General features: G+C 35.2%; 2 protein-coding genes across 4 annotated transcripts in view; one reads left to right on the top strand and one right to left on the bottom strand.

The window, feature by feature from the left end:
• Positions 1-1,623: 1,623 nt before the first annotated feature.
• Positions 1,624-18,507, top strand: LOC126810983 (cytochrome P450 27C1). Of its 3 annotated transcripts, none has more exons than XM_050536441.1 (10): positions 1,624-1,762; positions 4,738-4,996; positions 6,307-6,535; positions 7,666-7,847; positions 8,147-8,351; positions 10,391-10,565; positions 11,259-11,425; positions 12,626-12,707; positions 15,181-15,393; positions 16,037-18,507. In XM_050536441.1, exons 2-10 carry the CDS (start codon positions 4,780-4,782, stop codon positions 16,151-16,153), a joined length of 1,587 nt encoding a protein of 528 aa, XP_050392398.1. In that variant the 5' UTR covers positions 1,624-1,762; positions 4,738-4,779; the 3' UTR covers positions 16,154-18,507. The 3 variants fall into 3 exon arrangements, with proteins under 3 accessions (XP_050392398.1, XP_050392397.1, XP_050392399.1); XM_050536440.2 differs by having other exon boundaries at positions 1,722-1,938; XM_050536442.2 differs by lacking the exons at positions 1,624-1,762; positions 4,738-4,996; positions 6,307-6,535 and adding an exon at positions 6,607-7,115.
• LOC126810975 (serine-protein kinase ATM) overlaps positions 18,331-21,292 on the bottom strand; it is a 50,727-nt gene continuing 47,765 nt past the window's right edge. The window contains exon 59 of the mRNA XM_050536428.2: positions 18,331-21,023. Coding sequence (XP_050392385.1) covers positions 20,839-21,023 — 185 coding nt within the window. The 3' untranslated portion in view covers positions 18,331-20,838. The remainder of the gene's footprint in view (positions 21,024-21,292) is intronic.

Raw genomic sequence — 21,292 nt, 5'->3', positions numbered from 1 at the left:
TAAATACAAAAATGTGACTAAGTCGACAAGACGGTATACAAGCCAAAATGCAAGTCGAAAATTAGGGGGAAAAAACGAGGGGTGCTATTATCACTGTGTATTATTTCGTAATTTCCTATTTTCGAGTCGATTTTGGCTTGTATAGCGTGCTGTCGCCTCTCATTTGGTCGTAACTTCTTCTTTTCGATTTTCGCATTCTGAAGGGGCGAAAAGTTGAAATTATGAATGGTAGTTATAGGCTTCTATAATAAAATAGCGAGCCAACGTCTTATTATACTCACCGAGCCACCGTGGCTCCAAATCCAATTACTAAACGTCTTGAAGAATAGAAGAAAAATTCAATGAAGTTTAATCTAATCTATGCTCTTCGGACAACCAGAAACCATAGAATATTTCTATGCAGAAACTAAGAATGTTTTATCGGTTTGAAAACAATATTAACGCGCCGGTAACATACTTGCAAGTTTTCAAAAATCAAACGAGCCCGCCATGTCCCGCCTAAAGGCTAGGCACGCTTTCACTTGAAAGAGAGGAGGTGGTACAAGAATCTACCTGCACATCTGCCGTTTTGCTCCAACTGCCCTCAACAGCAAGTTGAAAAGTCCATAGAAAATGAGTAGGCTACCATTTTCTCTTTTAGTGCAAACACTATGAGAAATATAGTGCAAACACTATGAGAAACTCCGCAAGACACTTGTTTATGGAACATTTGAGGACCTAAACTCCATTTTGTTACGAAAATAATATGTTTAACCCCCCCATTGATCTGGCAAACAAACAGTGCAGCTTTGGGCCACCTGCTTTTAAGAAAAGGGATGTGGTACCCACTTTATATACATAAACCAAAAAGATTCATTTTATAAAAGATCTGTTTTTTCACGTATTGTCCAAGCGACTATCATGTACATGTATTCATTTATATTTTGATTTATATTTTGTAGATACTTTCTTAAAGTAGCCAAGTCCCTAACTCAATATCATCAAAAATCTTCGACATTGAAAACACGAATTATTTGTCAGTTCATACCAACATTGGTCTTGTGATCTTACAGGGAAAAGATGGGCTTCTGATATCCAATATTCATGACAAAATATACATTTTACCATTGGTACACGAATCGTGTACCATAATGCGTTTCAGCGCCATTTGGAACAAGGGACTTAAAGAACGCGGCTAGACATATTCCACAAGTCATGTCAAATGGTGACGCTATATTCTTATCTGGAGAGCTTGCACAATAAATATCATCGGTGTAGACTGGAATAACCAGACGCTAAGTATTGCTATTACATGTATATTGAGACTTCTGGCGTATTTCGCCGAACATAAATGATTAGAAATTAAAGTAAAAATAGAAACGGTTGAATGTAAATCCGTTTATATAGATTCGCATTACATTATTATATGCGTTGCGACCCATTTGTGTCAATTTCTAGGTCCCAAATATTAGCGATTTAGCTCCTTTAATGTATATAGGCCTAGCCTATCATCCACTTTTTATGTATTTTTTATCCCAAATATAATGTCATAATGTATAATTTACATGCTTTCCGAAAAGAGTATTTCATATAATAATCCATTTATCTACTGGTATGCGCATCTGAAACAGCCGTGCGGAACAAGGCGAATACAATATTACGCCCCTATACTCGGTAAACCTCAGCAAATTCAAGTACCAACATCTAGATGTAGAGTAACGGTATCTGCCGAGGTGTGCCGAGTGCGTCACTGTCTGGTTTTCTGTGGGCAGAACGAAGCCAGGTGACTGGGTGCATACTTTAAAGTTTAAAAAATAGAAATGGCCCAGCTGAGTTGTTTTGTTGGCGAGCAGCTGCAAGGGCGAATCCATGAATTTTTGCAGGAGGGGGTTTGCCAGGTTCCTGTTAAGCAAATTCGACAGTTGACAATGCATGATACCATCATCGTCTCCAAATTAGGTAGGCCTAGGCATACAATAGGAGACCGGGGCACATTGAACCAGTTTTTTCACATACATGGTTGTCCTCCTGCCATATCAAATGTTTTTATTAGAAGATCTCTTTACTTTATTGTATTGTTTGAAGACATCGTTGTTATTGTGTATCAGATTCAATTCAATTAATCTTTAACTTTTTTAAAAAAAAACACATTTTAATCCACTTGACCGTAATTGTTCAATGTACACCGCTGTACCAAATAGTCGGGGCAGGTTTAACCACATAACAATTGGGCACTCAATGTTTAGTTAAGAACAAATATCTACAGATTTGAAATCAGTGCAACGATCGAAACAAGCAGGGGTCCGGATTCCCTAGGCTCCTACAAATCGCTGTAAATTGCACTTAAGTTGGCAGTTTGATGGGATAGTGGGATCCCAGTCAACTTTTGCAGTGAATCAAACCAAAGTTTGTCCAATATTCTGTCTAAATTTGGACAGCCTGATTTGCTGACAAGCGACTCTAGTCAGGGAGACCCATGGCCATTGCGCCCCTGTATGTCACAGCCAAGTTTGATGATAAAGGATAAAGCACACGACCGTGACACTTTTCTCATAAAAAGTGTTGTTTTTTTATTTTCCCCCGCCCCCACTCCCCTCTTTATCTCTAGATCTGCTCCTTAGTGGCTTCAGTCTTGGGCAGTTCAACTAGGCAAATAGGTAGCCAAATTGTGTTCGTTTCAGATAGTTCTTTCGGACTTGAAATTATTATCTGTTGTTGACAATTTATTTGCCGATGGTGGTTTGGAAAAAACGTAAGTGTGGGCAAATTTTTTTAACATTAACAAGCCATATAAATAAACCAACATTGTAAAAAGATTTAGCTATAATGTATGTTTAATAGAAGCTAGGTAATATGAGATCATATAGGCGTACGATCCAGGGGGGGCCAATGGGCAGCTGCCTCCCTAACTTTCGGGCCATCTGACTTTTCAAGCAGACGGGTAAAGTGAAAACAAAAAATTATTATTTCAACCAGTTGGCAAAATAAAGTGCCTGTCTTTTAATTGAACACCACGAATTTGTACTGAATTGACTATGGATTAAAACATTTTTCTGGAGTCACTCTACTTTGTGCGACATTTTCGGGCATCGATTATTATTTGTGAATGCAGCTGCAACAGCAATCTTATTGAATGGTTGGAATTCGGCTTGGCAATGAGTGGGATTTCGGTTACAAAACCTTTGGACAACTTTGGAGTTGCTTAACTCATAGGCTAGAATAGTCGAAAAACGCATTTGCGAGAGTTAGACATGTTTTTTGTTTCAAAATATTCTCCAGGAGGGCTGGACCCCCATAGCCTACCCCGTGACGATTGGTTGTTTGTTTGTAATTCGGGTTAGCCACCTAAGGTAGGCTCTAATTGGACCACATTGAAGTTGCTGTATTCAAGGGTAGGGTGCCCGGCCATAAATAAATATCTCCAAATATCTGGACAATTACACCACAATATTTATATATATATACCACGCCTTAATTGTCACTAAATAATCGGTCATGTTGTACTTAATAAGCTATGATCATTTAACCATCCATAAATAACAGACTGAAAAGTGGTTACGAGTGTCGGCCATAACATCCGGGCACTTTTAAGTAAAAAATAGGTTACGTGCCTTTATTTAGAATTAGTCTTGCTTAACCAGACTGGGATAATAAAGACTACCTTTTTACGAAACGTAACAGAAATCTGGAACAAGGAATTGAATTTAGAAACACGCAACTCAACAATTGTTTTAAGAACCTTGTAAAAGTAAAATGAAACTACTGCTAGTATCATGTTCTTGCCTAACCCAAGTGTTTCAGAGATATTATTTGTACTAAAACAACGGTACAGTTAATGATAAAGCAATTTAAAAAATAAAACGAATGTAATTAATTTTAATGCTGCTAATAACCAAAAGGCTAAATATTACTGCTATTCAGAATCATCAACATTAGTTTTTTTACGGCTGTATAGTTGATAGATGTCTACAGAATTGCACATGCGATGGCTATTTATAGACTCAGACTCTAGCTCTGAGTACCATTTTCACTGCGTGATTAGCCAGAAATCACTTTGAGAAAAGCCACTAAAGCGTGCACATTCGGTGTTTCGAGTTCAACTTTCTGTAGCGAAAATTTTCGCTGCACAGGGCACCCTATTGAGATGAAGGGCTGAAATAGCAGGAAAACGAGTTTGCGGCAGTTAAATTTTCTGATTAAGTAGGCGGGTAGTTGTTGGTCTTTTTGCCTAGTAACAGCAACAGTTACATATATAATTATATAAACAACTACAGATAAAAAATGATAACAGTTGGGACCAGGACAGCAGCTCATTTTACTCTGAATTATGTTGTGGGCCGTGGTGGCTCAGTGATTACGTTGCTGACTCACTAACTAGGAGGTTCGGGGCATTTTGAAGCATGGATTTCCCTTGTCGGTATTGCAGAATGGCTGGGCCATGCAAAGCACAGCGTCTAGTAGTTTGAATGGGGCAAAAACCGAAGCCCTGTATACACATTGGCATGCATGTAAAAGATCCCTTGATAGTAAGAATTCAAAACAAGATTCGAGTAAGCAGTAGCGCTTGTGGCCAGGCAAAATGTCTAAATGTGCCAAAAATCGGCCCCGAATGGAACCCTGGACAGTTGAAATCTGATATCTGATGCCTGTCTTCATTAGCTCTATTGGTACAGAAAAATAGGATCTAAACCCCATTTCATTGTTTTATCAACCTTGACCTAATTGTGTTATAATATATTTACCTAAAATTAATTTCAGCTTCCTATTAGTATCAGTAGGGATATAAAAAAACAACTAACGATGTTGAGCCAAAGAATTATCTGTGTCAGGTCAAGAGATCTTAGATCTCCGTTTCTGTCACTGGCAAGAAAAAGAACAACTGCTACTGCTGCTTCTAAGGAAATAGACACAAATGAAAACATTAATGTTTCTGGGAAACCATTTGAAGACGTTCCTGGTCCAAAAGGCATTCAGTCATGGAGTAAAATTGGAAGTCGTTTTATGTTTTATCCTTTTAGTAAGTAGTACAGTTATACAGCTAGCCAAGATTTCTATAGCTTTTGCAACAGATTTGTAGTTGATATATATATTGTACTCACAGTTGATCCAATTTTAAAGTCCCAATAATCCCTTAAATATACTTCTGTTTAACACTCATTGATCTTTTTAAAATATCTTAACAATACTGATTTATTCCCTTGATCTTTATACAGTCACATTGATATGAAAACAGTATAGACTATCTATCTGCAGATCATATTATAGAGTTTAAATGAGTGAGATGAAGAGAAACCTATCAAATATTTACAATTTGTGGTAAATTCGAAGAGTCATTGCCCTTATTGTTCAATCTGCTTGAAATTTATGTACATTGTTCAGATTAAACATATTTTATGCAAGATCTAAATCTGCCTAGTGCAGGTCTTTCTTTAGGCCTGAAATGTTAGCTAAATTGTTACTTAGACATTAATTAACTTACCCAGATCATAATCAACTCTCAATGCTATCGCAAGCCTGTGATATCTAGCAGATTGGAATACTTTTTATTAAAAATAATTAAAACGTAAAAATGGATAATCGAGACTTTGATTTTTTATCGTACCGACTTTAGTAATGATGATCCAGGCTAGCCTAAAATTCAAAAGCTAATATCTCGGTTCAGAGTGGAGCAATTTGACTGAAATTTTCAGCATATTCAATTTACGTTATTTATATTTTAATTATTATAGCGAGAACTGTCAACTCTTTATCTAATCTCCCATAATGCCCCTTTAAGTGATATATTAAATATCAACAATCTCAAGTTAATTATATCAAAGTAAATGCCCTTGCTCAAAACTATGTACACGTTCTAGCAACCATAGTTATCAGTTCAAAATAGTGAAATAGTGAAGTCCATGAAATTTCACATTGTTTTTGTTCACTGTGTATAGAATCTTATGCATGCAGTAATGAAAACAGGTTATCTGCTTATATATTCAGATTAGTGAAAGTTATTGGATTTTGCAACAAATAAAGCCTGTCGAAAGAAAAGAATTTCCAATAATTAATTCTAGAATTATTGCCCAATTTATTTTAGATTCCTGTGAGCACTCAAGTTCAATGAAAAGATTTTTCTTCTTATATACCTAAATCACAATACCTCTCAGGGTGTTTGTTTCATTGCCTAAGAGGCGTCCTATCTTCTACATAGGTTGTATTAATGTTCTTGTATATACCTCAAATAGCATCAATTGAAACACTTCCATCTACTTTCTTGAATTATATCATTAGTGAAAAACAATTTATTATTGTTTAAATTTTACAATACCTGTTAATTTATTTCAGCCAAGTATAGAATTGAAACTTTACACAAGCTATTTGACTCGTTTCATGACAAATATGGAAAGATTGTCAGGCTTCAGCTTGGGTCCTGGGCAGTGTTGGTGTCAGATGTTGACGATATGACAACTGTTTTTAAGAATGATTCCAAATATCCAGTAAGGCGAACATTTCCACTGTTAGCTAAGTACTTTGAGAGGAATCAATCAAAAGTGTCACCAACATTGGCTATTTTGTAAGTAGGTCTTCTTAATTAAATTATTCAAAATATTAAATAATGTGAAATACATTATGGAATAATTATTTTTATGTAAACCGCTAACCCAAGGAAAAATGAGCATTCTTAAACAAAGTTTGGTATTGAATGTATGTGATAATTTTTTTAATGAATCTGTTTGTATAATTGTCTTATACTTTTTATAAAGTGATCATAAAGTACCGTAGCTAAAAGCTTGTGAACGTGATAGAGGCCACATAATATTTTCAAATTTGGTGTGAGGACAAAAACAATCAAATTTCAGCGCTCTGCAACCTTTCTTTCTGGAGATACTTGCCTTTTCCATAAACCATCTGAACATGATAGAGGCTACAGTGAGGATATGGACCCTATCGATATTCAGCATGAGTTATGCAAACATTGTGAATGTGATAGAGACTACTGCAGTTTTAATGGATTTTTTTCAAGTTTTGGTGTGAAGCATTACTATTAGGACTGTGAACCATGTTGATTTCAAATTAGGTGTGAAGAATTGCGGGTTGGAGAGGGTGAACCCTGTTGATATTACATGTCCAAAAAGATTGTGAACATGATAGAGGTCAGTTTTGCAATATCCACTTTGCACAATATGTTTGTTGAGACAGAGAGAGAGAGAGAGAGAAATGGGGTTTAACGTTCACTCGACACAAACTAGGTCATTTCGGGACTAACATATGGTTTTAATTTTATTTACATAATTTGCCTGCGCGTAGGGGTCTTTAGCAGTGGGAAGAAACCGGAGGCCCCGGAGAAAACCCACGAGGTTGGACAGGCGACCCTACTCCTTGCCACGTACAACCAGGGATTCGAAACCACGCCAGTCGACTCAATGACAGAATTTATGATACAGCGCGCGCACGCTAACCATTCAGCCATCAACCCACCCCCCCCCATTGACACGGAAAGAAAGCAAATTTAAAATAGCTTCATAATAACCAGGGTTTAATGCTGCAGTATTTAATGATGACATTGACAATTCACGATTATGGCATTATTATGGATCTTATGAAAATGGAGATAAACCTTTGCAACGCAGGCAGGTAAAAAAGCTATATGTAATTAAAAATAATATATTACCTGGACTATTTTATTTATTTTTTGATATATAGAAATGGACAAGAATGGTTTAAGGTACGAAGTGCTATCCAGACCAAAATGTCTAAGCCCACTTCTGCTACATATTATCTACCTGTTCAAAATACTGTGGCAGATCAATTTGTACAGATTTTAAGAAGTAATGATTTTTCAGCTTTGGAATTAAGGACACATTTTTTTAAATATGCATGTGAATGTAAGTACCAATAAGAACTAATAGTTGTGTATTGTTATATTAGATCTGTCGTTTGCTAATTATAAGTTTATCAGATTTAATCATTTCTGTGTTTCCATGGAAACAAATTTGACTTAGTTTTTGGTATGCAAGGATGCAGGATGTTTAAATCTGTGAAAATAGCACACAGTTTGTTTCTAAGTTGATTGTATTAGGCGTTTGTTTCAGATATCGATTTACAAAATGACTAGGAGTTTATTAATAATAAAAAGAAATCTTACTTCCATTTCTATAGAATTTATAAATTCATTTTACAACAGCTATTGGTGTTGTGTGTTTTAATAACAGACTGGGATGTTTTGAAGATCCATCAACAGAAAGAGGAGCAGCTACAGCCAAAATTATCCAAAATGTCATTGATGTTTTCTATCTTACTCATAGATCGACAGGAAAATTACCTCTTTATAACTTCTATCCTACAAAAATGTATCGGATGTACGAGGCTGCAATTAATGGAATGTATCAGTAAGTTAACAATAATTGTAATGTTTATGCAATTTTTATTTTATGCCCACATTTTCATGTGGACATATAGTTGTCGTCGCCCCTGTCCCTCTGGACGTCCGTATGTCTGGACGTCCGTCCGTCCACAATTGTTTGTGGACTCTCTACAGGTCACAATTCTTATCCGATTTTGATGAAACTTGAAATATAGGTTTATCCTCAAAACATCTCGGTTCCTTTCGATATTCGCACATATCGGATCGTAACTTCCTGAATTATGGCCCCTGATTGTACGAAAAATCACGTTTTTAGCTTGTGGACTCTATAGAGGTCATAGTTTTTATCCAATTTTAAAAAACGTTTGAATATATCACTGTTACACCCTAAGGATGGTTGAGTTCGAATTTCGTAAAAATTGGACCAAAATTGACAAACAAAATGGATGCCCCTCGTACTCAAATGGCGTAAAAAATAAGGTATATGGATGTTGTGGACCCTCTAGAGGTCACAATTTTCTTCTGATTTTGATGAAACTTGAAATTTAAGTTTATAACACAAAGAATATCGGATTGTAACTTCCTGAATTATGGCCCCTGATTGTACGAAAAATCACATTTTTAGCTTGAGGTCCCTCTAGAGGTCACAATTATTATCCGATTTAAAAAAAAACCCATTTGAATATATCACTTTTACACCCTAACAACGATGGTTGGGTTCGAATTTCGTGAAAATCTGACCAAAACTGACAGACAAAATGGCCGCCCCTCGTACTCAAATAGCGTAAAAATATGGTATATCAAGGTTGTGGACCCTATAGAGGTGACAATTTTCTTTTGATTTTGATGAAACTCGAAATGTAAGTTTATAACCCAAAGATCTTGGTTCCTTTCGATATTGGCGCATATCGGATCGTAACTTCTTGAATTATGGCCCCTGATTGTACCAAAAATCGCTTTTTATACGCCCACATTGAAATGTGGTCGTATATTGTTGTCACCCCCGACCGTCCGTAGTCCACAATTGCTTGTGGTCGCTCTAGAGGCTAAAGTTAATATCCGATTAACTTTAAATTTATACACAGTGTTTAAGGTCATGAGATGAAGAGGCCTATTGATTTTCAGCGATTTCCAATAATTACTGCCAGAGTTATGGCCCTTGATCACTTCAAAACATCTTGTGGACGCCCTAGAGGTCAAAGTTAATATCCAATTGACTTTAAATTTATACGCAGTGTTTAAGGTCATAAGACGAAGAATCCTATTGATTTTCAGCAATATCCGATAAATACTGCCAGAGTTATGGCCCTTGATCACTTCAAAATATCTTGTTGACGCTCTAGAGGCCAAAGTTAATATTCGATTGACTTTAAATTTATACACAGTGTTTAAGGTCATGAGCCAAAGAAGCCTATTGATTTTCTGCGATATCAGATAATTACTGCCAAAGTTATGGCCCTTGATCTCTTTGAAAAATCTTGTGACACTCTTAAGGCTAAAATTATCATCCGATTGACTTCAGATTGATACACAGAGTTTAAGGTCATGAGATGAAAAGGTATATTGATTTTCAATGAATTTTTATGACTTGAACAGCTAAATCCATGATGTTAAAAGTTTTGTATACTAAACGTTAGCATGGGGCAGAACTTTATAAAAACCAAACAAATTCTAATGGTTTTCTGATAATTACTTAATGAGTTGTTACTCTTAATCAGATTTTAATGTATTATAAATGGTTCATTACCGAAAAAAGTAAAAATATGCGACAACTCTTGTTGACTGCCCGAACGATTTAGCTGCTGTGGGCGTATGTTTCGTTGCCTGGCAACCTATCTTTGTTTAGCTTGTACTCTATCCATTTCTTGCAAAATGTGGGTGTATCCTGCCTGGCAGCCGCTGGTTATTTCGTCTAAATTCAATGTGAATGTATATTGTCGTCACCTGCACACTAAAGATCCTGTCAAATTGTTTTTGAATTCACAGAGATTGTTTATATGGTAGTAATTCTAAATTTTTCACTTGAGTGATCTCTCTAATTATTATTTTAAAACTTATTTTCAGTGAAGGATTGATTTATGTTAAAAATGCTTTAGCTGAACTTGAAAAAAAGAAAAAAGACGGAACATTAGATCCAAATGAACCAAATTTCTTGCTATCGTTGATAAAAGAAAAGCGACTAACTATACCACAGATAGTCGCAATAACGTTAGATCTATTCAATGGAGGAACAGACTCGGTAGGTTTATTTGGTATATTAAATATATCACATCCACTTGTAGTATATTTCTACATTTTTATACACCCACATTTAAATGTGGACATATATTGTCGTCGCCTGTATGTGTACGTGTGGACACTCTACAGGTCGCAATTTTTATCCGATTTCGATGAAACTTGAAATATAGGTTTATATCGCAAAGATCTTGGGTCCTTTTGATCGGACAGTAACTTCATGGATTATAGCCCCTCATTGTTCGAAAAATCATGTTTTTAGCTTGTAGATACTCAGAGGTTACAATATTGTTATCCGATTTTGAATGTATGTTTATAACCCAAAGATGTCTAGAGGTTACAATTTTTAACCGATTTTGACAAAACTTAAAATGTATTTTTATATCCCATCATACAGCGGTTTATCTGCACATGGACTTCATCAAAGTCCAACTGCCAGGGATTCTTTACATGCACAGCAAACCAGTACAGAGGAACCACAATGTTTTCCCCAATCCAAATGACTAGACACTGTTTCTTGCCAAGGGGAAATCAGTCCGGAAAATCATGAGGAACTTTCTCAACCACAATATTAAGCCAGCACCTTGCTCACTGAGATACCATGGCTCCCACTAACATAAATATATGCTATCTTTTCAATAATAGATCTCTTTAACTGTATGCAGATCATGTTAATACTAAATTGTTCATATTGCAGACAGCTAAAAATCTGGGATGGAATTTGTATCATTTAGCTAATAATAAAGATAAACAGGATAGATTATATGAAGAAATTAAAAATATTCTGGGTACAGAGAGAGAAATTAAAGCTGAACACATTAATAAGATGTCTTATTTACAATCTTGCCTTAAGGAAACATTCAGGTAATTATTCTATATACATATATATCTCTGAAAATATTAGCACAACAGCTGCCCTCCTTTGTTCACGGTAAAAGATTAAAGGTATCCTAACACAAGCTGATTTCAACACTGGTTTAATAACTTTTTCGCCCATCTAGGAAGCTCATCAGATAACATACTGGTATAGCAGTGTTTTATTTGATAAATCTGACTTGTTTCCAAAAAAGTAGGGGATATTCAGAAACAATACAAACTGGAGAAATGCACTGCTGTTTTTATTAGAGGTAACCAGTGTATGTTAAAAACAGGCCAATTGCCTACATATGAACATAACCAGTTCATATGGGCGACTTATCTGACGGCCCCATTTCACTCTCAAAGAGATACACTGTCAAAAGTGAAAATGGACGTTTTTGTTTTTTTGCCTTAATAATGAGTAATTGCTCCACCAATCCTCAGACAGTTCGTCGTGGCATGCTCCTAATCAACCGTCCATTCACGATTTGGGGCAATCTGACCCAATCCTCTTGCAGTGCCACGGCAAATTCTGGCAGTGTTGTCAGTTGACATTGACCTTGATGAACAGGTCTTCCGATCAAATTAAACGTAACACACTAAAGCAAACATACGCTAAACAGTAAATCTTATGCAAGAACCGATAGGAAAGCAAACATGGATAGGATAAACCAGCAAGCGGCAATTTTTATGAACCCTTCCTTGAAGTGTCAAATTTGACTGGCCCCCCTCCCCCCCCCCCCACGTGTATTGTGCTATTGCGTGTCGCATGTGCAGCTCAGTGGTTCTGTTTGGGCGTTAAGTTCTTCATCTGTGAACATACTCTCAAAGCATGTCAAGTGTCCATGACTATTTATCATATCACAACCTGCATAGGTATTTGCCTCTCAATATCCCCTACTTTTTTGAAGAGTATAATATGTAATGTTTTGCCCAAGACCATTAAACAATTTAAAATAAAGACACTATCTTGCAACATGCATTTCACTGAAATCATCTAGTATAAATAATGTACGATTGGCACGTTGCTAGTACATTATTTGAAATAAAGGTACGCCAGTGTAAAAAGATGAGGTCACGTCTGTATTTTAAGTAATGTAAAACACTATTATGGCATGCCATTGTATAAACTTTAGAAACACTCGATCAAGAGACAAGGATTACTTTCTGCAGATAGATTTATGCTTTCAAATTTATTTTTAATAGGTTAACTTTTCCAACAGTCTGTGGCACATCAAGGGTTTTAGACCATGACATCATTCTCAGTGGTTACAATATTCCAAAAGGGGTAGGTTATACAAACTAATACTGCCAATTTCTTTAACAACATCCAAATAGGACTTCATATCCAAATCAGAGAATACCTTAAAGGGGGGGAGTAAACATTGCACACAGACACACAAAAAAACAACATATTTTAATCTCAAACTGACCAAATTATTGTGCTGACTAAAATCACAAACCAAACAACCTGTATTTATAAAACTTTGTATTTTACATTTACTTCCCATCCAACATACTAAGATATATAGGAGTTACACTGTTACAGTGACTCAGTGAGTATGACACTGGCTCGCTAATCAGGATGTCCCTGGCCCTGAGTTCACAAAACAGTAATTTACTCAAAATTCTTCACCTTATTTTAACTAAAATATAGCGCTTTATAAACCCTTTGATTAATAAAGATATATTTTAAGTTACATTAAAATCGAATAAAAAATGTGACCTCTAGAGGGTCAACAATCCTTGTATTACATATTTTTACACAATTTGCGTACAGGGTCAGAGCGGCCATTTAGTCAGGCAGTTTATTTTTTGGTTTACCTGAAATTCGAATTCAACCTTCATTATGGTGGCATGGTGATATATTTAAACAGATTTTAAATCGGATAATAATTGTGACCTCTAGAGAATCCATAAGCTAAACAACACGATTAAAGTCTGATATGCATGAATATCGACAGGAATCAAGATGTTTGGGTTATAAACATACATTTCAAGTTTCATCAAAATCGCATCAAAATTGTGGCCTCTTGAGGATCCACAACTTTGATACACCATATTTTTATACGTCCACATGAAAATGTTCCTGTCGATATTCACACATATTGGATCGTAACTTCCTGAATTATGGCCCTTGATTGTTCGAAAAATCGCCTTTTGTTTACCTTGTTCTCTATCCATCTCTTGCAAAATGTGGACGTATCCTGTCTGGCAGCCGCTGGTTACACTATTTACGTACGATGGGCGGCCATTTTGTCCAGCAGTTTTGTTCCGATTTTCCCGAAATTCGAACTCAGCCATCAATGGCTGTAATGGTGATATATTTAAACGTGTTTTTAAATCGGATAAAAATTGTGACCTCTAGAGGGACCACAACATTGATATACCATATTTTTACGAAATTCGAACTCAACCAACATTACAGTGTAGCGTTGATATATTCAATTTATTTTTTAAATCAGATAATAATTGTGACCTAGGAGGACCACAAGCTAAAAACGCGATGTTCAATACAATCGGGCTATAATTCAGGAAGTGACAATCCGATATGCGCGAATATTCAAAGGAACCAAGATCGTTGGGTTATAAACATGCATATCAAGTTTCATCCAAATCAGATGAAAATTGTGACCTCTAGCTAGTTATGGTCCGATTTTGTCAAAATCGGATAAGAATTGTTACCTGTAGAGTGTGCACAAACAAATTGTGGCCGGACGTCCGGACAGACAAACACATGTGGGTGTGTAAAAACAGCGATTGAAAGTTGAGTAAATTCTTAACCTAAGTCTGAGAATGCTTTATTTAATCCCGGATTTGGCCAAGAAAGTTCCTATTGATTTTTTTGTCTGGTTTCCTTGCCCTTGTCAATGATGCAGGAAACAAGTGTCTAGTCATTCAGATGTAATGTCATGCATGTAAAAGAAGCCTTAATAGTTGGAATTCGATGGAAGATAGGCGTAAACATCTCTTTCCCAGGAATATAACAATAGCACAATGCATGGCAAATGCCCGTTTTCATTAGTCTGGTTGGTGCAAAGAAGTAAGATGTTAAATCCCATTTCATTTGATTTCTAAATCTAAAGATGACCTCTTGTGTATTGGTGTCGAATGTTTGCTCATTTTTATACGCCCACATTAAAATGTGCTTGTATATTGTTGTCTCTCCTCCGTCCGTTAGGCCAGTTAATATCCGATTGACAATAAATTTATACATAGCGTTAAGGTCATGAGACGAAGAAGCCTATTGATTTTCACCAATTTCTGATAATTACTGCCAGAGTTATGGCCCTTGATCACTTTGAAAAATCTTGTGGACGCTCTAGAGGCTAAAATTAATTTCCGATTGACTTTAAATTTACACACCCTGTTTACGCCTATATATAATCGTTTCGATTGACTTTAGATTGATACCCAGAGTTTAAGATCTTGAGACGAACAAGTACATGTATATTGATTTTCAATGATTTTTGATAACTTGAACAGCTAAATCCATGATATTAAATTGTTGTATACTAAACGTTAGCATGGGCCAAACAAATTCTAATGATTTTCTGATAATTACTTAATGATATGTTACTCTTAATCAGATTTTAGTGTATTATAAATGTTTCATTACTGACAAAAGTAAAAATATTCAACAACTCTGATGTGGGCATTTGTTTCGTTGCCTGGCAACCCTATCTTTTTTTTAAGAAGTAACCTTTTCTGCGAGTTAAGTATTTGAAAGAAATTTTATTAATTTTTTTTTAATTTAATAGACTGTTATCTTAACCAATAACCGACGTGCCGTGTTAGATGAAGATGTTATTAACCAGCCTTTTAAATACATGCCAGAAAGATGGCTGAGAGATAAATCAGGAAAACGTGTGAATGACATACCAACAATGGCTATGCTACCGTTTGGTTTTGGTGTGAGAAATTGTCCAGGTAGGAGATTTGCAGAGATGGAGATTTACTTAGCTGTTACTAAGGTTAGTGAAAGAACAGTTCTAGTTGTTTGAAGTAGCTGAATAGAGACTCTTCCTAAATTGTGTGTATGTCCAAATACAATATGAAACATTGATTGTTGAAAACGAAAATCTGAAAAAATTCAGAATGTTTTGATTGCTAATTGCAGGGGTTCCTTCTTAATTGAATTTGGACATTCAAAAAGTTTTATTTAAACATGATGAAAATTTTTGATGATTAGGCCTATATATTATTATGAAATTCATCATATTTCAGTTCATAGTTAATATCCAATTTACATTTAACCCCAAGGAATGACATAACACCCAAGTTCTTGCGGAAAATGATAGTTACCTCGATTAACTAGACCAGTGGATCTGACATCTACAAATTGCTCTTGTAACATGTATTTTGATTGGAATACAATGAAAACCTACAATTGCCACATGCTTGAGGGACCTTGAGAGCTAACATCAGCTTCTGTCTCCATGGTAAATTGCATTGCTGAATGCAGCCATAATATCTGGCAATGTCCAGTTTTAAACCAGGTTTATGGTTGAAGTTGACACTCATGACAGTGACAATGTTGCAGCTGATGGACTTACAATCAAATTATTGATACCTGATTTTCAAATCTAATGAATTTTTTAATTTATTTTTATATAGATTGTTCAGAATCTTGAAGTGACCTTAGCACCAGGAATTAAACATCCGGATGTAGAATATCATACCTTCGCTACACCATCACATCCTATAGACTTAAAGTTCAAACCTAGACACTAACATCTTTTGTATGAATTTATATCTTAGAGAAGATTGTTGAGTGTGAAAATGATAGACAGTTGTGTCAGTTACTGTTATTGACTGTGGATTCAATATTCTTGCAAAGTGCCATATTCCTGAAGTGTTCTTTTTTTCTTCAGAAACAAACTCTCTATAGACCTCAGTAAAATTCAGCAATGTGGGGAGATGGTAATTTTACTGTACAGCAGTATGTTTGATGAAATATAGGTTGCAGGTCAACCCATAAAAGTAGTTTCTATTTCCCAGCAATACTATAAAATCTTTCTATGTGGAAACGAATTGTGGCACTTCGCAGGTGCATTTTTTTAGCTATTAACTTTTTGGCAAAGAAAAAAAAATTATTTACACTGGTTACCTGTTAAATATCGAATTGATTTTAAGATTTTATTACTTACTTTTAAATGTTTAAATAATTTAGCTCCTGTTTACCTCTCAGATCTTTTAGAACTTTATACACCTGGCCGAACATTACGTACATCAGATAAACTACTTTTAAAGCCCAAAACTGTTCAACTAGTCTCTTATGGTCAGCGCTCTTTTAGTTATCAAGCACCTGTTTTATGGAATAATCTACCATTTAGTTTAAGATGTTGTACATCTCTATATTCTTTTAAAAAACAACTTAAAACACATTTATTTAATCAGGCTTTTAACTGACTCTGTATACAATCGTTAACATGCCCATAATCTTGTTGTTTATGTGTGATTTACATTGTCACTTTGTAAAGTGCCCCTGAACATGTTATATGAAAGGGTGCACTATAAATATGCTGTAATAATAATAATAATAATCTGGCCATCAGAATGGGACGAAAACCAAAGTGCTGTGTACAGATCGGCGTGTACATAAAATGAACAGTTGGAATGCATTGAAGGGTAGACCACAACGCCACTTTCTAGGCCAAATTTCCCTTTTAGCACTCTAAATAATGTGGGTAAGTCTTCTAGAAAAGAAAGACTTTAAAACTAATTTCATTTCTTTAGTAATTAACCTTAATCCCTAAATTTTTGATTTGATCATCAATGGACCAATAAATACATGATTTCCATTATACAATTGATTGATTTGCAAAGATTTTGGATATATATATATATATATATTTTTTAATTGATATACTTTTGTTTGTATTATCTTAAAACTCTATAATGTAGTGTGAACCGAGAATTTAGGGATTGAATTTGAGGCCTAGCCTCGATCATCATTACTTAAGTCGGTACGATAAAAAAACATAGTCTCGATTATCATTTTTTGATTTAATCATCAATGAGCGTTGAGCAGCAGATCTGATTCAAATCCAGTAAATATTGCAGGCTACCAATGACATCGAGAGTTGATTATGGTCTAGATAAGTTAATTAATGTCTAATTGTATGTTTAACCTTTATTTGGGCTTGTACATGTACTTATTACATAACAATATTTTATCTAATTAAAGTTCCTAATTATATAAATGATTTATTTCAAAAACTTTCAATATTAAATATCATTTGTCAATCAACAGGTTTTTTTTATACCACATCAATTAACTACACATTAAAGAGACATTAGAAGTTTTGAGATCTGAATATCTAGTTATGTCTGGTGTGCTCAAAATAGTCTATATCCCTAAGATATAACCGTTTCAAGATGTACAAATCATACTCATTACCGCCTTGAATTTCAGTAATTAGATGAGTATAGGGTTATTTTTAATATGTGAAATTAATGACATTTATTTTCTTGTTGAAATTTCAAATGTCTCTTTAAAGTTTGTGTAACACTAGGGAAGCAATCAATATATATGTGTAATCATTTTATTTTTAGTGTTGTCCTTTAACTTGAAAGATTTGTATATACTAACCCTCATAAAATATCATATATATTTGAGTATCATTATTGATAAAAAGCACAATTTAAACATTGTCCTAGGCTACATATACAGAGGGGGGTTGGATGGCCGAATGGTTAGCACGTACATGCTGTATCATAAAGCCTGTCATTGAGTCAACTGGTGGCGTGGTTTCGAATCCTGGGTTGTACGTGACAAGGAGTAGGGTTGCCTGTCCAACCTCATGGGTTTTCTCCGGGTCCTCTGGTTTCCTCCCACTGCTAAAGACCCCTACGCGCAAGCGAATTATTGAAATAAAATTAAAAAACAATATGTTAGTCCCGAAATGACCTAGTTTGTGTCGAGTGGACATTAAACACCATTTCTCTCTCTCTCACATATACAGTATATCAAAATGATTGTGAACTATATAATTTGTGTCATTAAGAACCATGGAAATATATAATTATGTGTATTGTGTTTCAAGTAAAATAAAATATGTATCAAATAAAACTTGTGAAAATTCTTTAGTATCCCTTTGTCAGTCCTCATAAAGCATTTATTTTAAGTTTATAGATTTTAAAAAAAGTTTTGGAGTTAAGTGTAATTTGGACTGTTATCTGCTTATTCTGACTTTCACAGCTAGAGAACATGATACAGGATGGAATTTTATATCCATGATAGCCTCAATCTCATGTTTTCACATCTACCTATTATCAAAACAGTGTATGGAGTCAACAAACACCGTGTATACTTAATGATTCTTTATAAACATCCTTTGTTTAAGTGAGTTGGGTGGCCAAATGGTTAACATGTGCATGTTGGATCATAAGGTCATTGAGTCATGTTCTTGGTTTCGATTCCCCGCTTGTAAGTGACAAGGAATAGCATTGTCTGGCCAACCTCATGGGTTTTTCCTGAGTCCTCCGGTTTTCTCCCACTGCTAAAAGATCCCTACGCATGCAAGCGAATTATTGAAATAAAATTGAACCATGTTGCTCCTAAAATTATCTACGGTAGTTTGTGTCAAGAGGATGTTAAACCCCATTTCTCTCTTTTTAGTAGTTTAGTGGAAAGGAATGGAGTATTAACATCTAGAGCGTTCATCCTACCCTTAATCAAATTTATTACATGCAAGGTAACATGTACACAGATGGACCCCAGTCTTCCATCACATCCATATGACTAGAGAATACTGTATTTACAGCCGGTCTACACTGGGATATACTAACCAAGAGTCCACAAAATGATCACATTTATTTATACAGTTAACTTCGCATAAGTCGGATCTAAATGGACTGACCAATTTTATCCAAGTTACGCGAAGATCCGAGTTAGCCGAAGACCTAGTTCGAAAAAAAATCGGGTATCCCAGTCAATTTTAATGGGCAACTTTTTACTGCTTAACGGTCATGTGTCACCTGAACAATGTAAAGTAACATTTTAGTGAGAAAATAAGACCTTGCTTACATGCTGTTAAAAATGCTTCCCCTTCTGCTAAACGGCGTACGGATTTACGTGGTCGGCCATATACAACAAAACAAAATTTAGGTAAGCTGGGGTGGGGAAAAATTAGAATCGTTAAAAAGCTGAGAAACTTGAGTCATTTATTGCTTTGCCCAACCCAATTACAATCAAATTTTTTCAAAAATTCCAATTTCGTTTCGTCTTAATAATGGCCGAGTTGCGCAAATTTGTGTGCTGCCCTGTATTTGGATTTCTTTCAACGGCGTCAGCCAGGCCGTTTGGCGGAGGGGGACGTATTTTTAACAACATGTTTTGAACATACTGCCGATCTGACTTAGGCAAAGGAAAAAAGCCGGAATTAGATCAAATGGACTGAACATTTTGATCTGAGTTGAGCAAAGATCCGACTTAGGAAATCCGACTTACGATTAGAAATTTAATAAGAAAATCGTGCAGGATCAAAGGGTCCAAACGATTTTATCCGAGCTGAGCGAAATCCGACTTATGCAAGGTTTACTGTAAATAATAAAATCAACAGAAATTTGAATGCTTTTTATAATAGCACTTTTAATATAACCTTACACATGATTAACAATATCACATATTAAGTGATAAGTGGGAAAATGAATTAATTTGGAAAGACATTAATAATGTATACTAATGTCCAAAAGAAAGTATACACTGTGCATTTTGTGCTGCATGAACCAAAGTCGTTTTTCCATGGTATACGGTATTTGGGTAGAATGTCAATTTGTTTCACATTTTTATTTTGCTAAGAAATGTTGAGTTTGGACGCAAGAAACAAACTCAGTAATGCGTTATCAAATGTTTTTAATCTAAACAAAACTTAGTCATACTTTTAGTGTGTATACTTTCTTTTGGGCATCAGTACATTTCCTCGATAATTGACTAATAGACTGCTTCACACGAATAGACGACTGCCAAACTTGTGGCTGACATTTAAGGAATTCTTATTTTATCTATTGCAGCTTACTAATCCCATTCAGACTATCATTCTATTTTTCCTAGTCCACAAGTTTCAGTTAAGAATTAGTTTTAAGGCTGTATAAGATGACCTAATTAAGATCGAGGGAGTATATCTTAAAAGCATATAATAACAATATGTAAAAGCACAGCATCCTTCAATTTGGAATCTTTATGAATAAAGTTACTGGATTACTAATTAGATGAGTTATCCAGACATTATTAAAGATATATAATTACAACAATTCCATCACATTATGCAATGTCTCACGGTTTTCACACCAAATATATTCATTACATTCAGTTTTTATATCCGACTAGATTTTTTCACACAATTTGATATCTATAAAATTCTCATTATTTTGGTACAGCCCTTCTATTTATAACAAATAATCGAGTTTTTATTTCACAGATGAGGTTGCCAACCAGGAAATAAACGACAGAGTTTTTTAGGGTCCCGTGCTTCTTCAATAAGTAAATTAACCTGTCCGAGAACACTTAGTTGAACACTATCTTCTATACCTTGTAATTTCTGTTGTAATCTTAATAAGACTCGTTCCGCTAATTTATTTACTTGTTCTTGACTTGCATCTAAAACACACATAAATACAAATATAACTTCAAAATACGAACTAATTTTTACATCTAGGTTGGAAGATTTACATACGAATAGTGACTGGATTGGACTAAGATCATATTATCATCGAGCTAAAGACTGGATGGGACTTGATCGAGCTAATGACAGGATGGGGTTCATATCACAGTAACATTGAGCTAACGACTGAATGAGGCTCATATCACATCATCTTGGAGCTAATGACTGCCTTGGATGGGGCTCATATCACACTATTGTCAGACTA

The sequence above is a fragment of the Patella vulgata genome, chromosome 2 (assembly GCF_932274485.2).
Source record: "Patella vulgata chromosome 2, xgPatVulg1.2, whole genome shotgun sequence".
Classification (NCBI taxonomy): Eukaryota; Metazoa; Mollusca; class Gastropoda; family Patellidae; genus Patella; species Patella vulgata.
Note: the sequence above shows the minus strand (reverse complement) of the source record. Positions and strands in the feature narration are given on the sequence as shown.